The sequence below is a fragment of the Oryza glaberrima genome, chromosome 3, assembly GCF_000147395.1.
Source record: "Oryza glaberrima chromosome 3, OglaRS2, whole genome shotgun sequence".
NCBI classification, from domain to species: Eukaryota; Viridiplantae; Streptophyta; class Magnoliopsida; order Poales; family Poaceae; genus Oryza; species Oryza glaberrima.
In genome coordinates, this window is record NC_068328.1 from 14,173,274 (window position 1) to 14,192,705 (window position 19,432).

Below are 19,432 nucleotides of genomic sequence, written 5' to 3' on the forward strand. Positions count from 1 at the left end.
ATGAGTAGAAGGAAGGACTCAAACCAGGGTCTTCAGGATGAGAGCACCAGACCTAGTAGCAACTCACATGTGTATTACATATACAAGCATGTATTTATATATTTTCTTATAACTTAGTACCGAGCACCAGATCCAGTAGCAACTCACATGTGCATTACATATACAAGCATGCATTTATATATTTTCTTATAACTTAGTACCAAACACCATGAAGCTAATTCTATATGACTAGTTAAATTTTTGTCTTCTCGAATAGGATGTGAGCGTCAATATTCTTGACACTAAAGCATTATATATCACCACTAATCTTAATAGCGTTGAGCTGACGATTTATTTATGCAAATAAGTTTTTAGCACGGTCGTTGCAAAAAGTTTTCTGGAAGGGTCAGTTTGTAGAGAGATCTATGCTGCGCACAGGCACAACCTTTAGGCAGCCACACGCTGGTCTCCTCGAACTCGAACCCTAGCCTTTTGCTGCTCCCTCCGGCCTCCACACTCGCGAGATCCCTTCCCCTCTCCTCCCCTCCCGGCGAGATGTCGTCGTCGGTCGGCGGCGGCGGCGGGCAGCAGTTCCGGTACACGCAGACGCCGTCCAAGGTGCTGCACCTGCGGAACCTGCCGTGGGAGTGCGCGGAGGAGGAGCTCGTCGAGCTCTGCAACCCCTTCGGCCGCATCGTCAACACCAAGTGCGGCGTCGGCGCCAACCGCAACCAGGCCTTCGTCGAGTTCGTAAGCCCTCCCCCCCGTTCTCCCTCCCCTTCCCCACCCGCCTGGCCCGCCTCCATCTCCCCCCTCTCGTCGCTCGATCTCATTCGAGATCCGTTCGGATGAATCGGCCACCGGATGATCTGCCATGTTCAATCCACGATCTATCGATTCGGCCGTATAGGTATAGCGCAGTCCTGTAATTAGGGGATTTTGTCTCGGATAGTATAGCGCAGTCCGTAATTAGGGGACAGTGGGGGTCACTGGCTCACATGCCGTCCTCACATCTGCTTGGTTTTAGCTTTTTTTTTTTTTTTTTGCTATGCCAACACATCGCGAAGATGGACTTGATATGAGCTTCGGTCATCGTAAAGGATTTGATAAGATGCGGCTGCGGGATACACGCGGGACTGGATATTCGATACTAGTAGTAAAGTTGTTTAACAATGTTAGTATTTTGGATGGGTTTTCAGGTGGATTGTTGGGTTTGTGATTGGAGTTGACCGAGGTTAGTTTATGATACTGGAATGCTATATGTTGTATCAATCTGTCTTTCAGGAATCGATCTGTAGCATACTTGGTAACCGCTATCTATATGGATGGCTGGGCCTATGTGGTTTTGTGGTTTTAAAAGTTCCACATGTCACTGTTTGGTTTGTGATAGGATACAGTTACAGGGATGTGATTTGTGGCTCTTGGATATATGGTGGCGGGAGCTGGGAGCTTTGAAATGACAGCAAAGCTGTATTCTGTGTCATTAGTAACTTTAGAGTATGATTCTATTTGTGAGATTGATTATCTAATAAAATGTGGTGTATCTTTAGACTTCTAGGAAAGTCTTTCAGAAACTTTATCTTCCTACAAATTCTATTATTGTTTATACTTATGTTTTATTTGTAATAAATGCTGCGCATTACTTATGCAAAGCCATTCCTTCTTTGCAGACTGACATTAATCAAGCTATTTCGATGGTTTCTTACTTTGCATCATCTTCGGAACCAGCGCAAATCCGAGGCAAAACTGTTTACATTCAGTATTCAAACAGACAAGAAATAGTTAACAACAAGAGCCCTGGAGAGACTGCTGGAAATGTGTTGCTAGTTACTATAGAAGGTGTTCAAGCAAACGATGTCACCATCGATGTGATCCATCTGGTGAGTTCTAAATTTTAGTTTCTTTTCCAACATGAAAGTATTTCAATGGGTGAATTAGTAAGATCATGAAAATTTTAAGTGTGACTGTTGCTATATCGGTTGCCATTGACTGAAGGGATCCAAGGGAGTCTACCTGACCTGATCCTTGTAAATCAAAGATTTTACATAGCTCTTCATCTCGTAGTAACGTATTCTGCATGAATCAGCAGGCCCATGTTAACACGGAGAAAATGTCGTTATCAACATCTGCAATTGGAGAGATATCATGTTTGTTTTGCTGCCTCTGTCTTCTAACTATTACATCTGAAGTTTTTATGAACTCTTGGGGATGCCATTTTCTAATTATCTTTCATCATCACGCTTTTCCACGGTGTAGGGCACCTCCCTGTTTATCCAAGTTATTGATGAAAGGTTAAATTCCCAACCTTTAGAAAATTAGTACATCTATGGTGCTTCTTTTGTGATCATTTTGTGGTTCTTTTATCCATCTATTAGCAATACAATATAGTTCCATTCGTCCCTGGTTCATCTGTCTAAGATCTTCTGTCCTCTGTCTTTTTGGTGGACAAAAGGATAACCTTTAAGAGTTTCCTGCCAGATAGAATATTTAATAATTGATTTTATGTACTACAACTACAAGATTTTTATATGTGCTGCCAGTTCCTGGATTAATTTTCTCTTTTACTCCTATATATGACCCTTCTATTATATTTCAGGTTTTCTCAGCTTTTGGATTTGTTCACAAAATAGCCACTTTTGAGAAGGCTGCAGGTTTTCAGGTTGAAATTTCAAATTCTGTTAATATACTTGATTGTTTACAAAGGCGATCTTCCCACCTTATTTTCTTCCCCCGCAGGCACTGATTCAATACACAGATGCAGCCACAGCTTCTGCAGCAAGAGAAGCCTTAGATGGAAGAAGCATCCCAAGGTGACATCTTTGTTCTCTGTACATTGCATCTTTTAATATTGTTCACACTTTGCTCCTCCTATAAACTGAATTCCTCTGAGACTTTAATTTAATGTAGGTACTTGCTTCCAGAGCATGTAACATCTTGTTGTTTGCGTATTTCGTTCTCTGCGCATAAGGATCTGAATATCAAGTTCCAGTCACATCGCAGCAGGTATCACTTATATCTTTTTTGCCTTGAGTTAATTTACAAAGATCAAATTTCGCGGTTGTTAAGATGGATCTCTATATGTCTAGGAGGATTGTAATATCAACATACTACCTGGTACCATATTTTAATGTCTACATTAAGATTTATGCCTAGGCATTGCAAGATCATACCTCATATTTTCCCTGCAAATTCAGAAATACGTGTTCTGCCACATCATGGGCATTTTACCTTTATTCATCTTTCCTGTTCATCCTGCTGCCTCCTTATATACTGACACATGATTACTTTGAAAACCTGGTAAAATAGACTATCAACGACTGGATTCCAGATTTGAATTTGCAACCTAATTGTTGGCTAAAACAAAGTAGCTTTTTTCATGGGTTAAGGGCATATTCATCCATAGTAGCACTTGGCTTCCATTTTTTTAGCCTCTTGCTTTTTGTATGGAACTTCCATATTTGTATGAGTATATTACTGCAAAATCTTTATTTGTCAGTGGATTCGTCTTCTCCATCTTTGTTCCTTATCTTATTTGCCTTGTGTTATTATAGATCAAAATGCTTCTTACTATGTATCTTGTTAAACATGTTTTCTTTTTTATTTTGCAGGGATTACACCAACCCTTACCTTCCGGTTAATTCATCTGCTATAGATACGTTGCAGGTACTACTATTGGATATCACCAACATTTGAATAATTTAATTGTCTTTTTTTTTTTCCATTTATATGAACCTGCCTTTCATATAAACTGCCTTTTGATGTTCCTTCACAGCCTGCTGTTGGTGCCGATGGAAGGAAAGTGGAAGCTGAAGGCAATGTTCTTCTCGCATCAATTGAAAATATGCAATATGCAGTCACGGTGGATGTTCTCCATACTGTAAGTTAAATTGGAAAGCACTTATTCAAAGATTTTGTTGTTTTGTAGTTACTTCATGCTGACTAAGATTAATCAATTCCAGGTGTTCTCTGCATTTGGTACAGTCCAGAAAATAGCTATTTTTGAGAAGAACGGTGGAACACAAGCTTTGATTCAGTACCCTGGTATGAACCTTGGAACATATCATCTTAGTAGAATTACAGAATAATTATGTTTTGTGTTGAATTAGTGCTTTCATTTTCAACATTTGACCTAGCAGACCACACCTCCAACAAAGCTTGATATTGTTATTTCGTTTACAGAAATTATTTTCCTATTTTTGTAATTGAAGTGAATGTGCAGAAGTTGTGCAGAACTAACCAATGTAAACATGCTTTCCTTTACATCGTAACAAACATGTGCTTGTTCTGTTTATGATTTCATGTGCTTTAAATTCAGACATTTTTTCATGATCTGACTTCATTACATTACCATTCAGATGTAACTACAGCTTCAGTTGCGAAGGAAGCATTGGAAGGGCATTGCATCTACGATGGTGGCTACTGTAAGCTCCACCTGTCATATTCTCGTCATACTGATCTCAATGTAAAGGTATAATAGATGTGCATTTTCTTTAGTGCATTATGGGCATGAAACCTGTTTAGATGATATGATTTACTGCCATCATAGAACCCTTCATCTTGTATTCAAGCACAGACTTTCCTACCATATGAATTATGAACCATGTATCTGTCTGTTCTCTCAGGCACACAGTGACAAGAGCAGGGATTACACAATCCCTCAAGGTGCGATGCAAGCAGTACCACAACCGCCTGGTGTACCAACAACATCTGCTGGGTGGCAAGGTAATCCACAAGCCGGTGGTGCATATGCACCACCTGGAGCTGCTGCTCCAAACCACGGCACAACAGGGCAAGTGCCAAATTGGAATCCCGGGAACTCTGGGTATGCTCCAGCTCCAGGAGCATATCCAGGTCAAATGTACTCGTCACCAATGCAGTATGGCGCATCAGGGGGCTTCTCTGCTCCTGCTGCCCCACCACAAGAGTTGCATACTTCGCAGCAGATGCCGCCGCCTCAATATGGAAATCAGCCTGGACCAGCAGGTGCACCAGGAACCGGGCAACCACATCCATATTATCGCTAAATTTAGATTCCTATTCACAACTGGTACTATGCCCTTTCTAATTAGTAACTTTGTGTACCTTTGCAATAGGGCAAAACCAGTTCCTTTTCCCTGTCTTTCTTCTCATGGAACCTTTTTTATAAATAAACTCTTCATCCAGTTGTTCTCATCCGCGGCACAAAATGAAGGGTTTTCATCGAAACTCATCATAGTTTTCTCCCAAAGGTAACTTTGTATATTCCTTCTATGTTTATCGTCAGCTCGTTGATCTGTATCTTGGAATTTAGTATTCCCTCGTCTTTTACTTGTCACTGTTGTGACAAAAAAAATCACTGCTTTAACTTTGATCACCAATCATTTTTTTAAGTTGAACAAATCCACATGGTTACATTTATATCAGACGCACTTTGATTAATATGGTACTATTTTTTTACAAGTAAAGTGCACAAGCGGTCATTAAACTTATAAGGTTATGTCATTTAAGTTCCTAAACTCTTAAAATATAGATTCAAGTCTTAGAACTTGTCAAAGTGTCATTTAGGTCTTAAAATGTCACAACCTCTCTAGGATCTTACGTGACGTGTGACGTTGATGTGGCATGCCACACGAACATGACGTGACATCATCTTGACTGGCAAATGAGACCTAGATGATACACTTTGACAAGTTTTGGAAATTGGATTTGTATTTGAGAGTTTGGGAATCTAGATGATACATCCTTACAAGTTTAAGTATCACCCATACACTTTACTCATTTTTTAAGTACTAGGAATAATGCCCGTGCGTTGCAACGGTAAAGTCGTTTGTTCCAGTGGTACAACAAAAGCCATTTTCTCCAATGGCACAACAATCATTAGGAGCTGAGCAATAAATTAAAACATTGGTACCGCTATACATTATATTGAACAAGTTAATTAAAATCCATACTTGGCTTTGGGTCGAAAGTCCATTCTTTCCTTTCTTTTTAGCCGCAGCCCGTTTGTAAGATTTCCATAATACCGTTGGGCCAAAATAGAGTGAAATGGCATGATTGAAATAAAATATATTAATTGTGCACATAAATAAAAATCTATTCCTTAATATCGTAGACATATATGGAACAATAAAATATTAAAACATAACGTGACAATTAACACGCATAATTTCATAGGATTTTAATTGTATCTCACTTTGGGGCTATAAATAAAGCTAAGTGTCAAAATGTCATAAAAAACATATAATGGTTTGGCCAAAATGAAGCTAAATTAACATTATATATGAATAATGGAAATAAATTAAATTTTGTTGCCAAATTTATTGTTGGTTCCATTTAGCTACATATATGATCTTAATTGCACAAGAAAGTTTATAATGCAACTTTATGTCATCTAATAATTGCTTAAACGGATTAAAATGCAGTTATGTAAAGAGGAAATCATTAATTCGGTCCGATAATAAAGGAAAATCAATTTGGCCTGAAGACCGGCAACGGCTCGGAGGCCAGAGCTGGCACGTGATCGTGCGGCCCATGAGGCACGCGAAGCCCAAGCGCGGCCCGTTAGCGTGAGCTGTCCGATCCTGATGGATGGCTACAATCTCTGATGGGTGGCTGATGTAGTGTGGGAGAGTCGTGGGTCCTCTAATGCTGATCGGACGGTTTAGATTGATCAACCCGGATAAAATTGCCACCAGCCGAAACCCTAACCCTATTACCCTCTCTCCCTGGCCCTATTTTCCGGTGCTAGGCGAGGGGTAGTGGTCACGGCGACGCCGACGGAGCGGCGGCGACGTTGAGGCGCCAGTGTGTGGCGAACCTGATGTCGAGCATGGCTCCGGCGAGGCCAGGGCGGCGGCGCGCAGTGGGATGCCATGGCCAAGCCGACGGTTCATGTGAGCTGAGGCCGTCGGCATCGAGCGAAATGGCGGCGATGGTGGTAAACGGCGTGCTGCGAGCTGATACCATGCGTCGATCCCTCTCTCCCACCTCAGTTCTCCTCCCCAACATGGCGCAAGACTACAACAAGGCGAGCCTTGACCTCGAGCGGCAAACTGAGGCGGCGCTCAAGTTTGAGTTCTCCTCCTCAACATGACGGCTAAGGGATGCACGGCGGCGCGTGTAGCCGTACGCCAGTCGCACGAAGATGGTTGAGAGTTCGGAGGTGCGCACACAGGCGAAGCTCATGCCGTGCGCCGCGAAGTCCGACGAACTAACCCTAATCCCGGTGAGTCTTAGGGTTTTCCATTGAGCTGGTGATTTGCCTGTTCGGGGTTAACTGTTCTTAATTTTGGGAATTTCTTAGATTAGGGTTCGTATTTTTCGGAAAAATCAAAATAAGGGTTTTGAATTTGGGGGATATTCTTACTCTTATACCGATCTGATTCGCCTCCTTGTAACAATCTCTTAGTGTACTTTTAGGATCGGTAGGACTTAGGGTTTAGGTAGTGACAAACGAACAAAGATTAAGTTTCCTTATATATGAGCTAGGGGATCGGGGGCGAGTCCATGGCGTAATCGGATGCGCTCGTATATGAACGAAAGATTACCGCGGAATCGACGGACAAAAGCTCGTATATACGAACGAAAGATTACCGCGGAATTGACGGACGAAAACGCGGTGACGTATCGGAAAGTTACCCATTTTCTTTTCCCTTTGTTTTTATTTCTTTTTCCTGATAATAGGAGAACATGCATATTTATATTTGACCATTAGGATGGGTCAATTATTTGACTGGGCCAAAAATAGAAAGATGCACACACGCGCGCAGGCCATCTCCATCTGGCCTTCCCAGGCGCATTGTGCACCTCTCTCATCGCTACGTTGCCAAGCCCATCTCTTGATTGCTGGATCGCGGCAAAAAAGGAGAACTGAGTCGGAGGAGGCGATGTGATGCGCTACGGGCTGAGAAAAAAAAAGGAAACACATGCGAGCGCCGAGAAAAAAAATGATGACGAGGGAAGTGATTAGGATTCGAAGGCGACGGACCAAACTATCCGGAAAAAATATTTTTAATTTTATAATAGTAGAGATTTAATGACTTGTTATTAAAATAAGAGTGGTAAAAGATTGAACATGAATAGTGTTAGCGACATGTAATTGGAAATGGAGGCAGTGCCACATTCGTCTGTCCTGCCCCCCTTTGCTTCTGCTGAGCAACGCATAATTTTCTTGTCTGTTGTCTTACGGCCCACATCTCAAAGTAAAAACATCAATTTGGACGAGGCAGGGCAACGCGTTTGGGAGGCCATTGTGGTACCAGCACTGCTGCAGTGATCTTGGCAGTACCAGCAACAACAGTCAGCCGGTTACTAATATATACTTTCCTTGGATTCGATCGGATGGCATTACTAAAAATATGAACGATTATGGGCCTGTTCACTTTGATGCAATTTTCAACCTTATCAAATTTTGATAAAGTTGTTAAAAAAAGTAGCTACATTTAGTTTGTTGTCAAATTTTGGTAACTATATAGAAAATCCAGCCAAAATTTTTGCAATGTAATGACAAAATTTGGTATGGTTTTTTTGGCATCAAAGTGAATATGCCCTGTATATGTCAGGAGCAATTAATCACATTGCATATGCCACGCTGCAAAGAAAAAGCTCAAGTGACTGTGCACTTGTCAACCTGTCCACGCATCTCTCTCTTTGATTTTTCAGTACGGAGTACCCAGCAATGACAATGCACGAGCCAAGGTTTTACAAGACATCTCCATTATGTATTCACTGTGAAAGTGTGAATTATACTCACCACATTATTTATTTATTTTATTTTTGTTTTTTTTTCTTGTGAAATCCCCTGGAAACCGCACTTGGGATTGGGAGACAACAACCAGCCTACTGCCATGGAGTAGCAAGCCACTACTTAGCACTAGTGCCGCGTAGTTACACTGGACAAAATCTTGTGACACTAACCATATGGATCAACCAAATTGATGTGGACGCTCTACTTGTCACCAAACTTAGATTCAGTTAATGACCAGAGCTTAGTGACAATGCAGTGTTTCTTGTTCTTATCTCTGTTCTCTGCACTCGGATTGCCAGGTTGGAGTCATGATATGGACAAGCCCAATAAAATCTCAGCGTGAGAGCTACTCCTAGGAAAGGTTGTAAGCAAATCTTTCTTGTCACTTTGGATATGCCTTTGTCAGTAGAGAGATTTTTCATCAGTGAAAAGAATAAGCTCTCTCACGGAGAACATTTTGCAGCGAATTACTGTACAATACAATGTGCTCTCCTTTCTCGGAATCTCCGGCTCTCGCAAACAGAGCTTTAAATTTCGCTCCTACTTGTCTTACGTCGTACCAAAGAAACAGGTGATCAATGAAAGGAAATCTGAAAAAACACACACCATGATTTGGAACAATGGCCGGCTTCTTTAATAGACATTAGATGAAATAAAAGGTCAAAGGACTGGAAAGGCTTCAAAGCTGAGGTGGTTAGGCATTGGCATCTAAAGTAACAATAAAGTGAAAATGTCGGTCACCTACGGTTGCACCTGTGCCGTGCTCTAGAAACTGGTAACTGTCCAGTGTTTACCTGCTGAATTACTAGGGTTATAACTACTGTTGGTTCCTTGAAAATCACAGGATTGAAAAAACGTAGAAATAAAAAACACATAGAAATAGTAAAGAAAATCATATGCAAAACAGAGGATTAAAAACATAGGAAAACTATAGAAATGATCGTTTGATTAGTGCATAGGAAAAACATAGTAAAGTTAAGTATTAATAAGTTAATAGTAATCAGAGTTTGAATGATTTTGCTAGGATAAACCATATCTTTCAATAGTGCTTTGCCTTGATCCTACGTATAGCAAAAGAAAAATGAGCTCACGGTGGATGTTAATTTTCCTATGATTTTTTCTTGAAATCATGGTCGTAGGAAAATTTTACATGCTTTTCCTTTGTTCAGTTCCTATTAATCAAAGGGATGAATAGTACCAATTCCCCTGGTATTCTTGTTCCTATGTTTTTCCTCCAGTTTTTCCCATGAATCAAAGGAGGCCTAAACTCTTATAGTAGTATTGAGAAAATTCTTAACAAAAAGGAATTGCTTTACTGAAAGATACTTCTTCGATAGATGCATCTAAGACACATGGAAATGATAAAGATTTGTTATCTGCATACGGCAATTTTTACAGGCTAGCTTGTAATTTTGGTTCCTCTAACGGTAAATCTGTTTGGTTGAACTTCTCTGACATATGAGTGTGCTACCGACAAGAAAAAAAATGTCTGAAAAATATGGGCCTCAGTTTTCTGTTTGTTCTGACATGACAGCGAAGATGTCAACACTGAAACAGCGTCCCAATTACTGAACCACCATAATTAGCATCGTAAAATCTCCGTGGAGAATTCTAAGATCTCGCAGTGCACAGAGGCTCTTTTACTGAAGATGCTGTGTGCATCAGTGCAATGTACCCAGCCCTGAGATGCTGTTCTTTCCTATCTTTCCTGGATCTGCATAGTTTGATGCCAACAGGCAGCAGGACATCATGATCTGAAATTGGGAGACTTCCATAACTGATATCCATGGCCTATCTCTGTTCATAAATATGCCTACACAGTCTTCAGTCTCACGCACAGATCTTGTTGGTTTCATCTCCACCGTACGTACCAAATACTAGTTGGTTACTGGTTACAACTTACAACCGAACAGGAGCAACTTGCAGGCTGGAGAGATCTATTAGCATCCATATCATCACCTACCTACCTCTGGCACTGGCAATGGCAAAAGAGCCAAGAATGGTTTTATACTTGTATGCACAATGCAATTGGAAGGAGAAGGTAAAGAAAAGGGGATGTAGTTTGAGAAGAACACACAGAGGCAGTTCCCCAATTGGTTGTGGAGGCTTAAAGGCTTGTCTTGCCTGCACATTTAGTGCCCCCACATGTATGCAGATTGCAGCCACTCTTTGCAATCTTGTTGGAGATGGTCTAGGGATCTTGACATCATGGGATATGTCATGGTTGCTGCTGGTCCTGCTTGGCTTATGCAATGCAGGTAGCATTCAATTTAGCCTCAGGCTTGCAAACCACAAGCATGCACCGTACATGAAACTGATGAGCGGATACAGACTACAAAAGGGGCCATGGATGTGCTGTTCTGCTGTAGATTTGGTCCCTCGAAGGGAAATGCACAACATGGTTGTCCCATCTAGTCATTTACTACTTCATATAAAAATTAAAGGTGTGAAACACACTTTGAAGCAAAATGTAGACCCATTTCATGGTTCTGCATTAATATTTTGCATGTGGTTTTGGCTTTGCAAGCCATCTCTGATTACATAACTGAAGGCTGAATAGCAGGCGGCCTAAATTTGAAACGATACATTTGACTTGCTTTTTTCTCTTAAATATTCGGGATGTAAACTTTTTAGCAGAAATATATCGTCAATCTCGTAACGGTCATCAATCTCGCACAACCGTTACACGAAAATAACGACGCGAGCAGTCTCGCGCGACGAAACAGCGAGACCGAACGGCGAAAACGAGGACATGCGCGGTGGCGACACGAGACCGTGGTGGCGACGCGAGACCGTGCGGCCAAATCGCGAGACCGAGCAGTCTCGCTGAACCAGCCAGCGATACCGACTGCCATGCCGATTGAAAATTGTTAATTAGTGATTAAGTACCCTAATTATCCATTAATTAATTAAAGAAACAATACATGTAGTGTACAATATGAGGTAAAATTTAGAATAGAAATTAAAATGATTTCTGAAAATTGGAAAAATTAAATAAAAGTTCAAGTAGTAATATAATTTATAAATAAAAAATGAGAATGAAAAATGTTGAATGTTGAAAGTACTATCAGTATAAAACACAAATAGTAGTAAATGAAAATAAAGTGGGTAGGAGCAACTTGCTCATAAAGGAGTTGGGTGACATTGGTTGATGGATAAAACTATAAATAAAACCTTAAAAAATATTATATTTGTTTTTTAAAATTTCTATGACGATTAAAAGGAGAATAACAAGCATATCGTTAAGCAACTCAGCCTCAACGGTTGGTGGGACTTTTAGCCATTAATTAATCAATTAATAATTACTAATTATGATTAATTAATTATTAATTAGGGTAATTAATCACTAATTAAGCGGCACCGTTGGACAAGACGTTCGGTCTCGCTGATTCCTTATGCAAGACCATTCCACGCGTGTCGTCACGCCAATATTATTTTCACACAACAGTTGTGCAAGATCGATGATATATTTCTGCTAAAAAAATTACATCCCAAAATTTCTGAGAAAAAAGCAAATCATTATGTTTTCAAATTTAATTCTCGTAGCAGGCCAGCCCTGACCTTTTTATCGGCAGATCAGAACTGTACTGTGTCTGTACTGTAGCAATTAACCACATGAAAATATGCATGCTACCTAGCTTTATATTCTTATCACCCAAAAACTAGTTGAACTCCTTGCATTTTGGAGAAAAGTTGTAGGGTACTACTTCCTCCGTTTTATATTATAAGACTTTCTAGCATTGCCCACGTTCGTATATATGTTAATAAATCTAAACATATATATGTGTTTAGATTTATTAACATCTATATGAATATGTGTAATGCTATAAAGTCTTATAATATGAAACGGAGGGAGTATATATTAAGGCCCATGTCGAGGAGTGATCCTCTTTAGCGGGAGATCGTGAGATCCTCCTTTTGTGAGTTCGGCCGGGGGAAAGAGTTCGCCTCTCGAAATCGTGTAGCCGCCCTGAGTGTTTCCTAACCGCGTATGGGCGACAAGATTATACAGGTTCGGGCCGCTATGGAGCGTAATACCCTACTCTTATCTGTGGGATTTATGGTCGAATGTTACAAGGGTTCCTCAACTCCGGAGAGCGTTCTTGCTCTTTGCTTCCTGGAGTTTAGGCCTACTGAGTGTCGTCCTCTTTTTCAGCGGGCAAAGTCCTCCTTTTATAGTTCAAGGGGATACCACATACGTCGCTTCTACCTCTTCTCTCACGGGAGAGGAACCCTCCTTACCTTGACCGGACCACGATCCGTGCCTTCGCCCGGAAGCTAAGCAGCAGTCCGTCCTTGAGTGGGACCCGGCGCCGCCCCCCGCCTGACACGAGGGACAGCCCTGTCATTCCCTCTTAAATGAGTGAAGACTTGTGGCGGTCCTCCTCACGTGGAGGGAACTCTGGATAACGCTCCGATGGGATAGGACATACCTACCTCCACTCCGCCGGATACAGAGGCGACGTGGGGGCACGACCGCCCGTCCAATCGGACGTGATCGGCAACAGGCCGGTCACACCCGATTGACGTGGGTCCATTGGGCGGCACCGCACGTCTGCCCTTACCGCATTAAACGCGGTGAGGGACAGTTGGGGCGCCGCGCGCATTGATGGCGGTTCAGCCTGGGTCTCCTCCCCGCTCGCTCCCCCCGCCACATGGCAGTTGGGCGAGGGCCTCGGGACGAAGCAGCGCGAGGGCCCAAGGGGTGTGACGTGGAACCCCGAGGCCCCCTGGCTGCTTCTGCGACTCGCGAGACACGGGGGGAGGGTCAGGCTGTAGAGCCACGTGGCTGGATGGGAAGGTGACTTCCCCTCACTTTGCATACCCCCGGGCCCATATCTCCGACAGCCCTGTTCCTTTTAGCTTGGGATTATTATAATCTAGATTATTGAGTCAGATTACTATAAGCTAGATTGTTATAATCTGTAGTAGAATAAGCGGTTAGTTGTTTCTTTCCTAGATTATTGGGTTTGCAAGTCTAAAGAGGGAGTGGGGTGGCATGATGGGTAATTTTTCACCCAATAATCTAGAAAAAGCTCACCTAAATGAGCTTATCATATTATAATAAGCTGGGTTTCAGATTATAATAAGCTACTTTAATAAGTTGTCTGTTTCTTTCAACTTATTCCTAATAATCTGGATTATAATAATCCCAAGCTGAAAGAAACAGGGCCTAATATACTTAGAAAAAATGTCCGTGCGTTGCAACGGGTGAAAACTATTTTAATCTTATTATTGTTATACGGTCTAGTTAAGGTGAAATTCACTATGAGAATTCGTTTGGATATATAATTTTCTAAAAAATCATTAGCTACAATTAGAAGTCCGATCATCTCAAGTTAGCATGCGAGTTTTTTTAAAGAGATTTCTTATACGACTCCTTCTGTATTTCTAAAAACGAACAAACTTAAAACACGACCCAAATACGGTTTCCAAAAGAGAATGAACTTAAAAACCGACTCATACACGGATGACGTGTTAAAGTACCAGCAAAAACATCTTCAATTTTTATAATAGTAGAGATATTGGAAGTTGTTAGTCATAGGGCAGTGACGATGCCATAAATTTTTAAAGACTAGAGCTAAGATAAGGCACAACTAATAAAGTATTAGTTTTCTATAAAATTTACGTAGTATATTTAATACAATTTAAACAAGATTTTGGAAGCTTGCCTCTGCCCCAAGTCACAGGATCGATGCCCATGAACAACATTGTTCATGGACAGCCTGAAGCCTAAACTCTGAATGACGGTGAGATCGACGAGGTTCTGGGACGATTCAATTGTATAAAAATTTCGGGCTCCACCACAATGAATGAAGTTCGGAAATTTCGGATGTCAAATTCAAACTAAATAGGATATAAGAGCACCCGCAATGGTAAAGTAAGGTGCTCTCTATAAAACATGTACATCTCAGCAATAGACTAGATTAATAGTAAACCACCTCAATAGTATGTCTACATGGGTATCTATAGCTCTCTAATACATTGTCTCATTTTTCTCTATAGACTATCTTCAGGTTAGTAGATAGCTTTGCTCTCTCTCTTCATTTAATCTCTTCCAAGTAGGAAAATATGCTGATATGGATATCTTGTAGAGAGCCTATAGATAACCATTGCGGGTGCCCTAATGTTGTGTATGTTCTCACTGAAATCGAAATGGATGAAATTTGCCCGATTTTCGATACACACTTACGTATGAGAGAAAAGGCATGCATTCGTGCTGTTGGAGGAACAGGGACGGGTCCCCGGGCCTATGCGGTCTTCGGGACAACAAATGTGTTGTACTTCCTTCGTTTTATAACGTAAGTCTTTCTAGCATTGTCTATATTTATATAGATGTTAATGAATCTATATATGTGTGTCTAGATTCATTAATATCTACATAAATATAAGCAATGCTAGAAAATCTTACACTATGAAACAGAGGGAGTATTTCTTTAAAAGATGTACTCCCTTCGTTCAAAAAAAAAAAGACAACCGAGGAGGATAGTATAACGAATTTGGACAACCCTCCGTCCAAATTCGTTGTACAAGATCTATATGTTCAAAATGCCGAAGAGACAACTGGCAACTTGGTACACCCCATCCTCCATGGGTGGGCGGAGTACTTGTTCATCATCGACATCTTCAAAAAGCTCGTTCATAATAACAAGAAAACCTGTAAATATATTAGTTTTGTAAGTTGTAATATTAAATATATTTTGATAATATGTTTATTTTGTGTTAACAATGTTACTATATATTTTTTCACAAATTTAGTCAAACTTAAAAATGTTTAACTAAGAAAAAAAATTAAAGTAACTTATATTATGAAGCCTAATGAGTAAATTACAAACTCATACGCAAGGTTTGAAATTTCGATTCGAAATTTCCAAAATTTCAGTAATTTCACCCTCGCCGGCATGCTCAAATCTTGCCCGAAATTTTTGGTTTTTTGCATTTTTTTTATAAATTTGGTCAAATTTTCAAATAATTTCGGTCAGAAATTCCCGAAATTTCCAATATTTCGTTCACCTCCGGCATAACACCCAATTTCGAAATTGAAAACCTGCTCGTAGTCATACGTGTTTTCTTCTATGTTTTAGCTAGCCAGCTATGGCGCCTATATAAATCCCCCACACGAACGAACAAAACGATCGATGTGTCGAAGTGGACAAGCTGCTTAACTAATCAGCTTTCCCTTTCGCTTGCGCACGTACGTACGATACGACAATGGCGCCGCCGTCGCTACCGATTCTCCTCGTCTTGCTCTCGCTGTCGTCGTCGCTGTCCTCCTCCTCGGCGGCGGCGGCGGCCGGCCGCTGGACCGACGCCCACGCCACCTTCTACGGCGGCGCCGACGCCTCCGGCACCATGGGTACGTAATCAATGCACGCCGATATATATACATCTATCTCAGCTCAGAATTGATCGAAGTGGCGGCAATGGCGCCGCCGGTTGTGTGCAGGTGGCGCGTGCGGGTACGGGAACACGTACGGGCAGGGGTACGGCACGTACACGGCGGCGCTGAGCGCGGCGATGTTCGGGGACGGGCTGAGCTGCGGCGCCTGCTTCGAGCTGCGGTGCGGCGGCGGCGGCGGCGGCGACCGGCGGGGGTGCCTGCCGCCGGCGGCCGGCAAGTCCATCGTGGTGACGGCCACCGACCTGTGCCCGGCCAACCACGCGCTCCCCGGCGACCGCGGCGGCTGGTGCAACCCGCCGCTCCACCACTTCGACCTCTCCCAGCCCGCCTTCCTCCGCATCGCCCGCTTCCAGTCCGGCATCGTCCCCGTCTCCTACCGCCGGTCAGCAACCGCCGCCGCCGCCATCGATTGATCAACTCGTCGTACTAGCTGATAATTAATCCGCCATTGATTTACCAGTCTTGTTTAGCTCCCAAAATAAAAAAATAAATATAGAAAAAAACAATTATGTGTAAATGACGAGATTAATTTTTTAAGCCTAATTACGTCATGATTTAACAATATGGTGCTATAATAAACATTTACTAATGATAGATTAATTAGGCTTAATTAATAAATTCATCTCACAGTTTCGTAGCGGAATCTGTAATTTATTTTGTTATTATACTTCAAATGTGTGTCCGTATATACTATGTAACATGTTAAAACAAAATTTTTCGCGGACTAAACAAGGTCTAAATGTGTGTGTAGGGTGGCGTGCCGGAGGAAGGGAGGGATGAGGTTCACCATCAACGGGCACTCCTACTTCAACCTGGTGCTGGTGAGCAACGTGGGCGGCGCCGGCGACGTGCACGCGGTGGCGGTGAAGGCCGCCGGCGGCGGCGGCGGGGGAAGGAAGGCGCGGTGGCAGGCCATGGCGAGGAACTGGGGCCAGAACTGGCAGAGCGGCGCGCTGCTCGACGGGCAGGCGCTGTCGTTCACGGTGACCACCGGCGACCGCCGATCCGTCGTGTCGTACAACGTCGCGCCGGCGGGATGGGCGTTCGGCCAGACCTTCACCGGACGCCAGTTCACCTGAGAAGATCGATGAGATGACTCGTACGTATAGTAGCGCGCCTAGAACGATGATGTATGTTGTCCATTGATAGGTCGGATAAAAAAAAAAAAACGAGATTTCGAGGAAGAGACATCCCTTAAACTTCAGATTGAAATCGCATACCCCTTGCCACTTATTAAGTGGATCTCTATCGATCGATCAATCATTAGGTTCGATTGACACGTAGGAATTCCACTGTATTGCAATATTATGTTGTTAGTAGTGCGATGGATGTAATATGTGAAACTGACGTAATCCAGACAACACTAATGTAATATATTCCCCGTCTTAAATTAGTTATCTTACTGGATTTCAAATTTTGTTTCAAAATAATTATTATTAAAGTACTACTTATCTCATCAATGACCCCATATAAATTTCTTTCCATTTTACCCCAACCACCTTCTCACTACAATACAAATAAGGGCACTATAATTTTTCCTTCCTTACTAAACCTTAATTTATGCTAAATAACCTAGAACGATAAATATTGTAGGATGAAGGTAGAATGTAATAGGAGAATTGATCCATGTGTCAGTTGCATGTTGTTGGTGTACTGCTCATATGTTTTTGGTGGTGCGCTATTTTCTGTGCTTGTTAGGTACTATATATGGATTTCGCAAGACATATCGAGAAGACATGTTTAAATATAGTGTTATAATAAAACTTACAACATTCTTCTACTGAGCAATACTACCACTTCGTGTTGCCAATATGCTTCCAATTCCAATTAGACTTGTTAAACCTAGCCCTTCCCATTGTTCTCGTTGACTACCCCTCTACCTAGCTTGATCTTTGATCCTCTATCCTCCATCTCCCATCCTTCAAATTTCATTATACTCCTATCACTAATCTCGCCCAACACTAACTACCAACCCAATTGCTTCACTGTTGTTGCCGCAACATCAACGTCCCTATTTTTCACCATCCATCACAGGGTCCACCCTGTCCGTTAGCTTTATGAGCCCGGGATACTCTTCTTTTTTCTCATCGCACTCCAATTACAATTGTTTGGTGTGTTCAGGAGAGATTGTTGTAGTTGCAGCTTCTTTGCAGCAACAGCTAGAATGTTGATAGATATTATTGGTGCTAAGCAGCTGCTGCCGCAAATAACTAAAGTGAACAGATTGTTATCTGTATCGTTCCTACCATCAAATCTCATCGAAATGACGAAGATAGATAATGTCACTACAAAAACATAGAGTATATTCAGGGAGTTAAAGAAGTTTGCAACATTTTATCCTTATTTTTTAATCGGATTTACCACCTAATTTTACCATCTTTTTCAGGTTGGACCAGGTTTATGGCATGGGTTGTGCTTCGGCCTAATCCACACGAGCAGCTGGTGTTTGCTCATTGTGGCGATGGTGCGCGATACCAGGAGCGTGCGCGACGCGTCGGGGTGGTCATCGGTGAGGGCTAGCATGTCGTCGTCCAGTGGACGCCTGACACGGACCCTGTGGTGATCACGCTCGGCCCTATCGCGCTCAAAACAATACTACGACACATCTGATTATGTTGACAGGATCTAAGACTATACCAGAACTATCCCATTCAGATCATGCATGAGAAGCAAAAAAGGCCAACTATTACATTTAGCAGTAATCAAGATCCGATCTTCTCTTTTCATGAGAAAATTCAACATGTTTCCGATTACCAAGCGAGGAACACGGATTAATTACTCTAGTTTTTTGAAGAGAATAAGAGGAATATTGATTGCCCCACAAAACCCAAATCTCCTAGGAATTCTTGAATACATTGCTTTGTTTCACTCTCCCAGATCCCAGGGTCAACTTTCCTCCATGGATTGCTCCATGATCGAATAGCAGACGCATACCTGTATACCTCATAAACCCAAAACAAGCATGCTAGCAACGAGCCAGCCGACGACCCCAATGATTCCATCTTCAGGAAGCCATCAATCGAGGTGGCATGGGCATCCACCAGGCAGAGGCCCTTCGCCCTGACGCTAGCGACACGGCCGGATGACGAGACTTTCTCCACCTTGGCACCGACGACCTCCAGCCGTATGCAACAAGGGTCTTCAGCCGGTGGCCGGTGGACCTAGATGGTAGCGTTTGTGTGTTGACTGTTGAGTTTGATCATGCTGCTGCATAGCAGTTGCGTGTGAAGGGAGACTTTTTTAGGTTGGGAGGGAAGTACTCGTACCAGAGAGGCAGGCGGAACCGCCGTCGAGGGATCCCTCGCCGGAGCCTGGAGAAGGGGACT

At 42.3% G+C, this 19,432-nt stretch overlaps 2 protein-coding genes across 3 annotated transcripts; both read left to right on the forward strand.

Moving 5' to 3' along the window:
• Positions 1-374: 374 nt before the first annotated feature.
• On the forward strand, positions 375-5,397 carry LOC127767365 (polypyrimidine tract-binding protein homolog 1-like). 2 transcript variants are annotated; one of them, XM_052292681.1, is made up of 10 exons: positions 375-729; positions 1,650-1,859; positions 2,576-2,638; positions 2,716-2,789; positions 2,887-2,982; positions 3,588-3,642; positions 3,752-3,856; positions 3,939-4,020; positions 4,335-4,400; positions 4,602-4,744. In XM_052292681.1, exons 1-10 carry the CDS (start codon positions 535-537, stop codon positions 4,610-4,612), a joined length of 957 nt encoding a protein of 318 aa, XP_052148641.1. In that variant the 5' UTR covers positions 375-534; the 3' UTR covers positions 4,613-4,744. The 2 variants fall into 2 exon arrangements, with proteins under 2 accessions (XP_052148641.1, XP_052148640.1); XM_052292680.1 differs by having other exon boundaries at positions 379-729; positions 4,335-4,447; positions 4,602-5,397.
• Positions 5,398-15,844: 10,447 nt separating this feature from the next.
• On the forward strand, positions 15,845-17,480 carry LOC127765335 (expansin-A21). The gene is made up of 3 exons (XM_052290203.1): positions 15,845-16,061; positions 16,152-16,488; positions 16,858-17,480. The coding sequence occupies exons 1-3, from the start codon at positions 15,917-15,919 to the stop codon at positions 17,183-17,185; spliced, it is 810 nt and encodes a 269-aa protein (XP_052146163.1). The 5' UTR covers positions 15,845-15,916; the 3' UTR covers positions 17,186-17,480.
• The last annotated feature ends 1,952 nt before the right edge of the window (positions 17,481-19,432 follow it).

Bases quoted from the DNA above. Each gene is read 5' to 3' on its own strand.
- LOC127767365 (XM_052292680.1), top strand. From the start codon at position 535: ATGTCGTCGTCGGTCGGCGGCGGCGGCGGGCAGCAGTTCCGGTACACG. The intron at 1,860-2,575 runs GTGAGTTCTAAA...ATTATATTTCAG, and splicing joins CCATCGATGTGATCCATCTG to GTTTTCTCAGCTTTTGGATT. The intron at 2,639-2,715 runs GTTGAAATTTCA...CTTCCCCCGCAG, and splicing joins AGAAGGCTGCAGGTTTTCAG to GCACTGATTCAATACACAGA.
- LOC127765335 (XM_052290203.1), top strand. From the start codon at position 15,917: ATGGCGCCGCCGTCGCTACCGATTCTCCTCGTCTTGCTCTCGCTGTCG. The intron at 16,062-16,151 runs GTACGTAATCAA...GGTTGTGTGCAG, and splicing joins CGACGCCTCCGGCACCATGG to GTGGCGCGTGCGGGTACGGG. The intron at 16,489-16,857 runs GTCAGCAACCGC...ATGTGTGTGTAG, and splicing joins GTCCCCGTCTCCTACCGCCG to GGTGGCGTGCCGGAGGAAGG.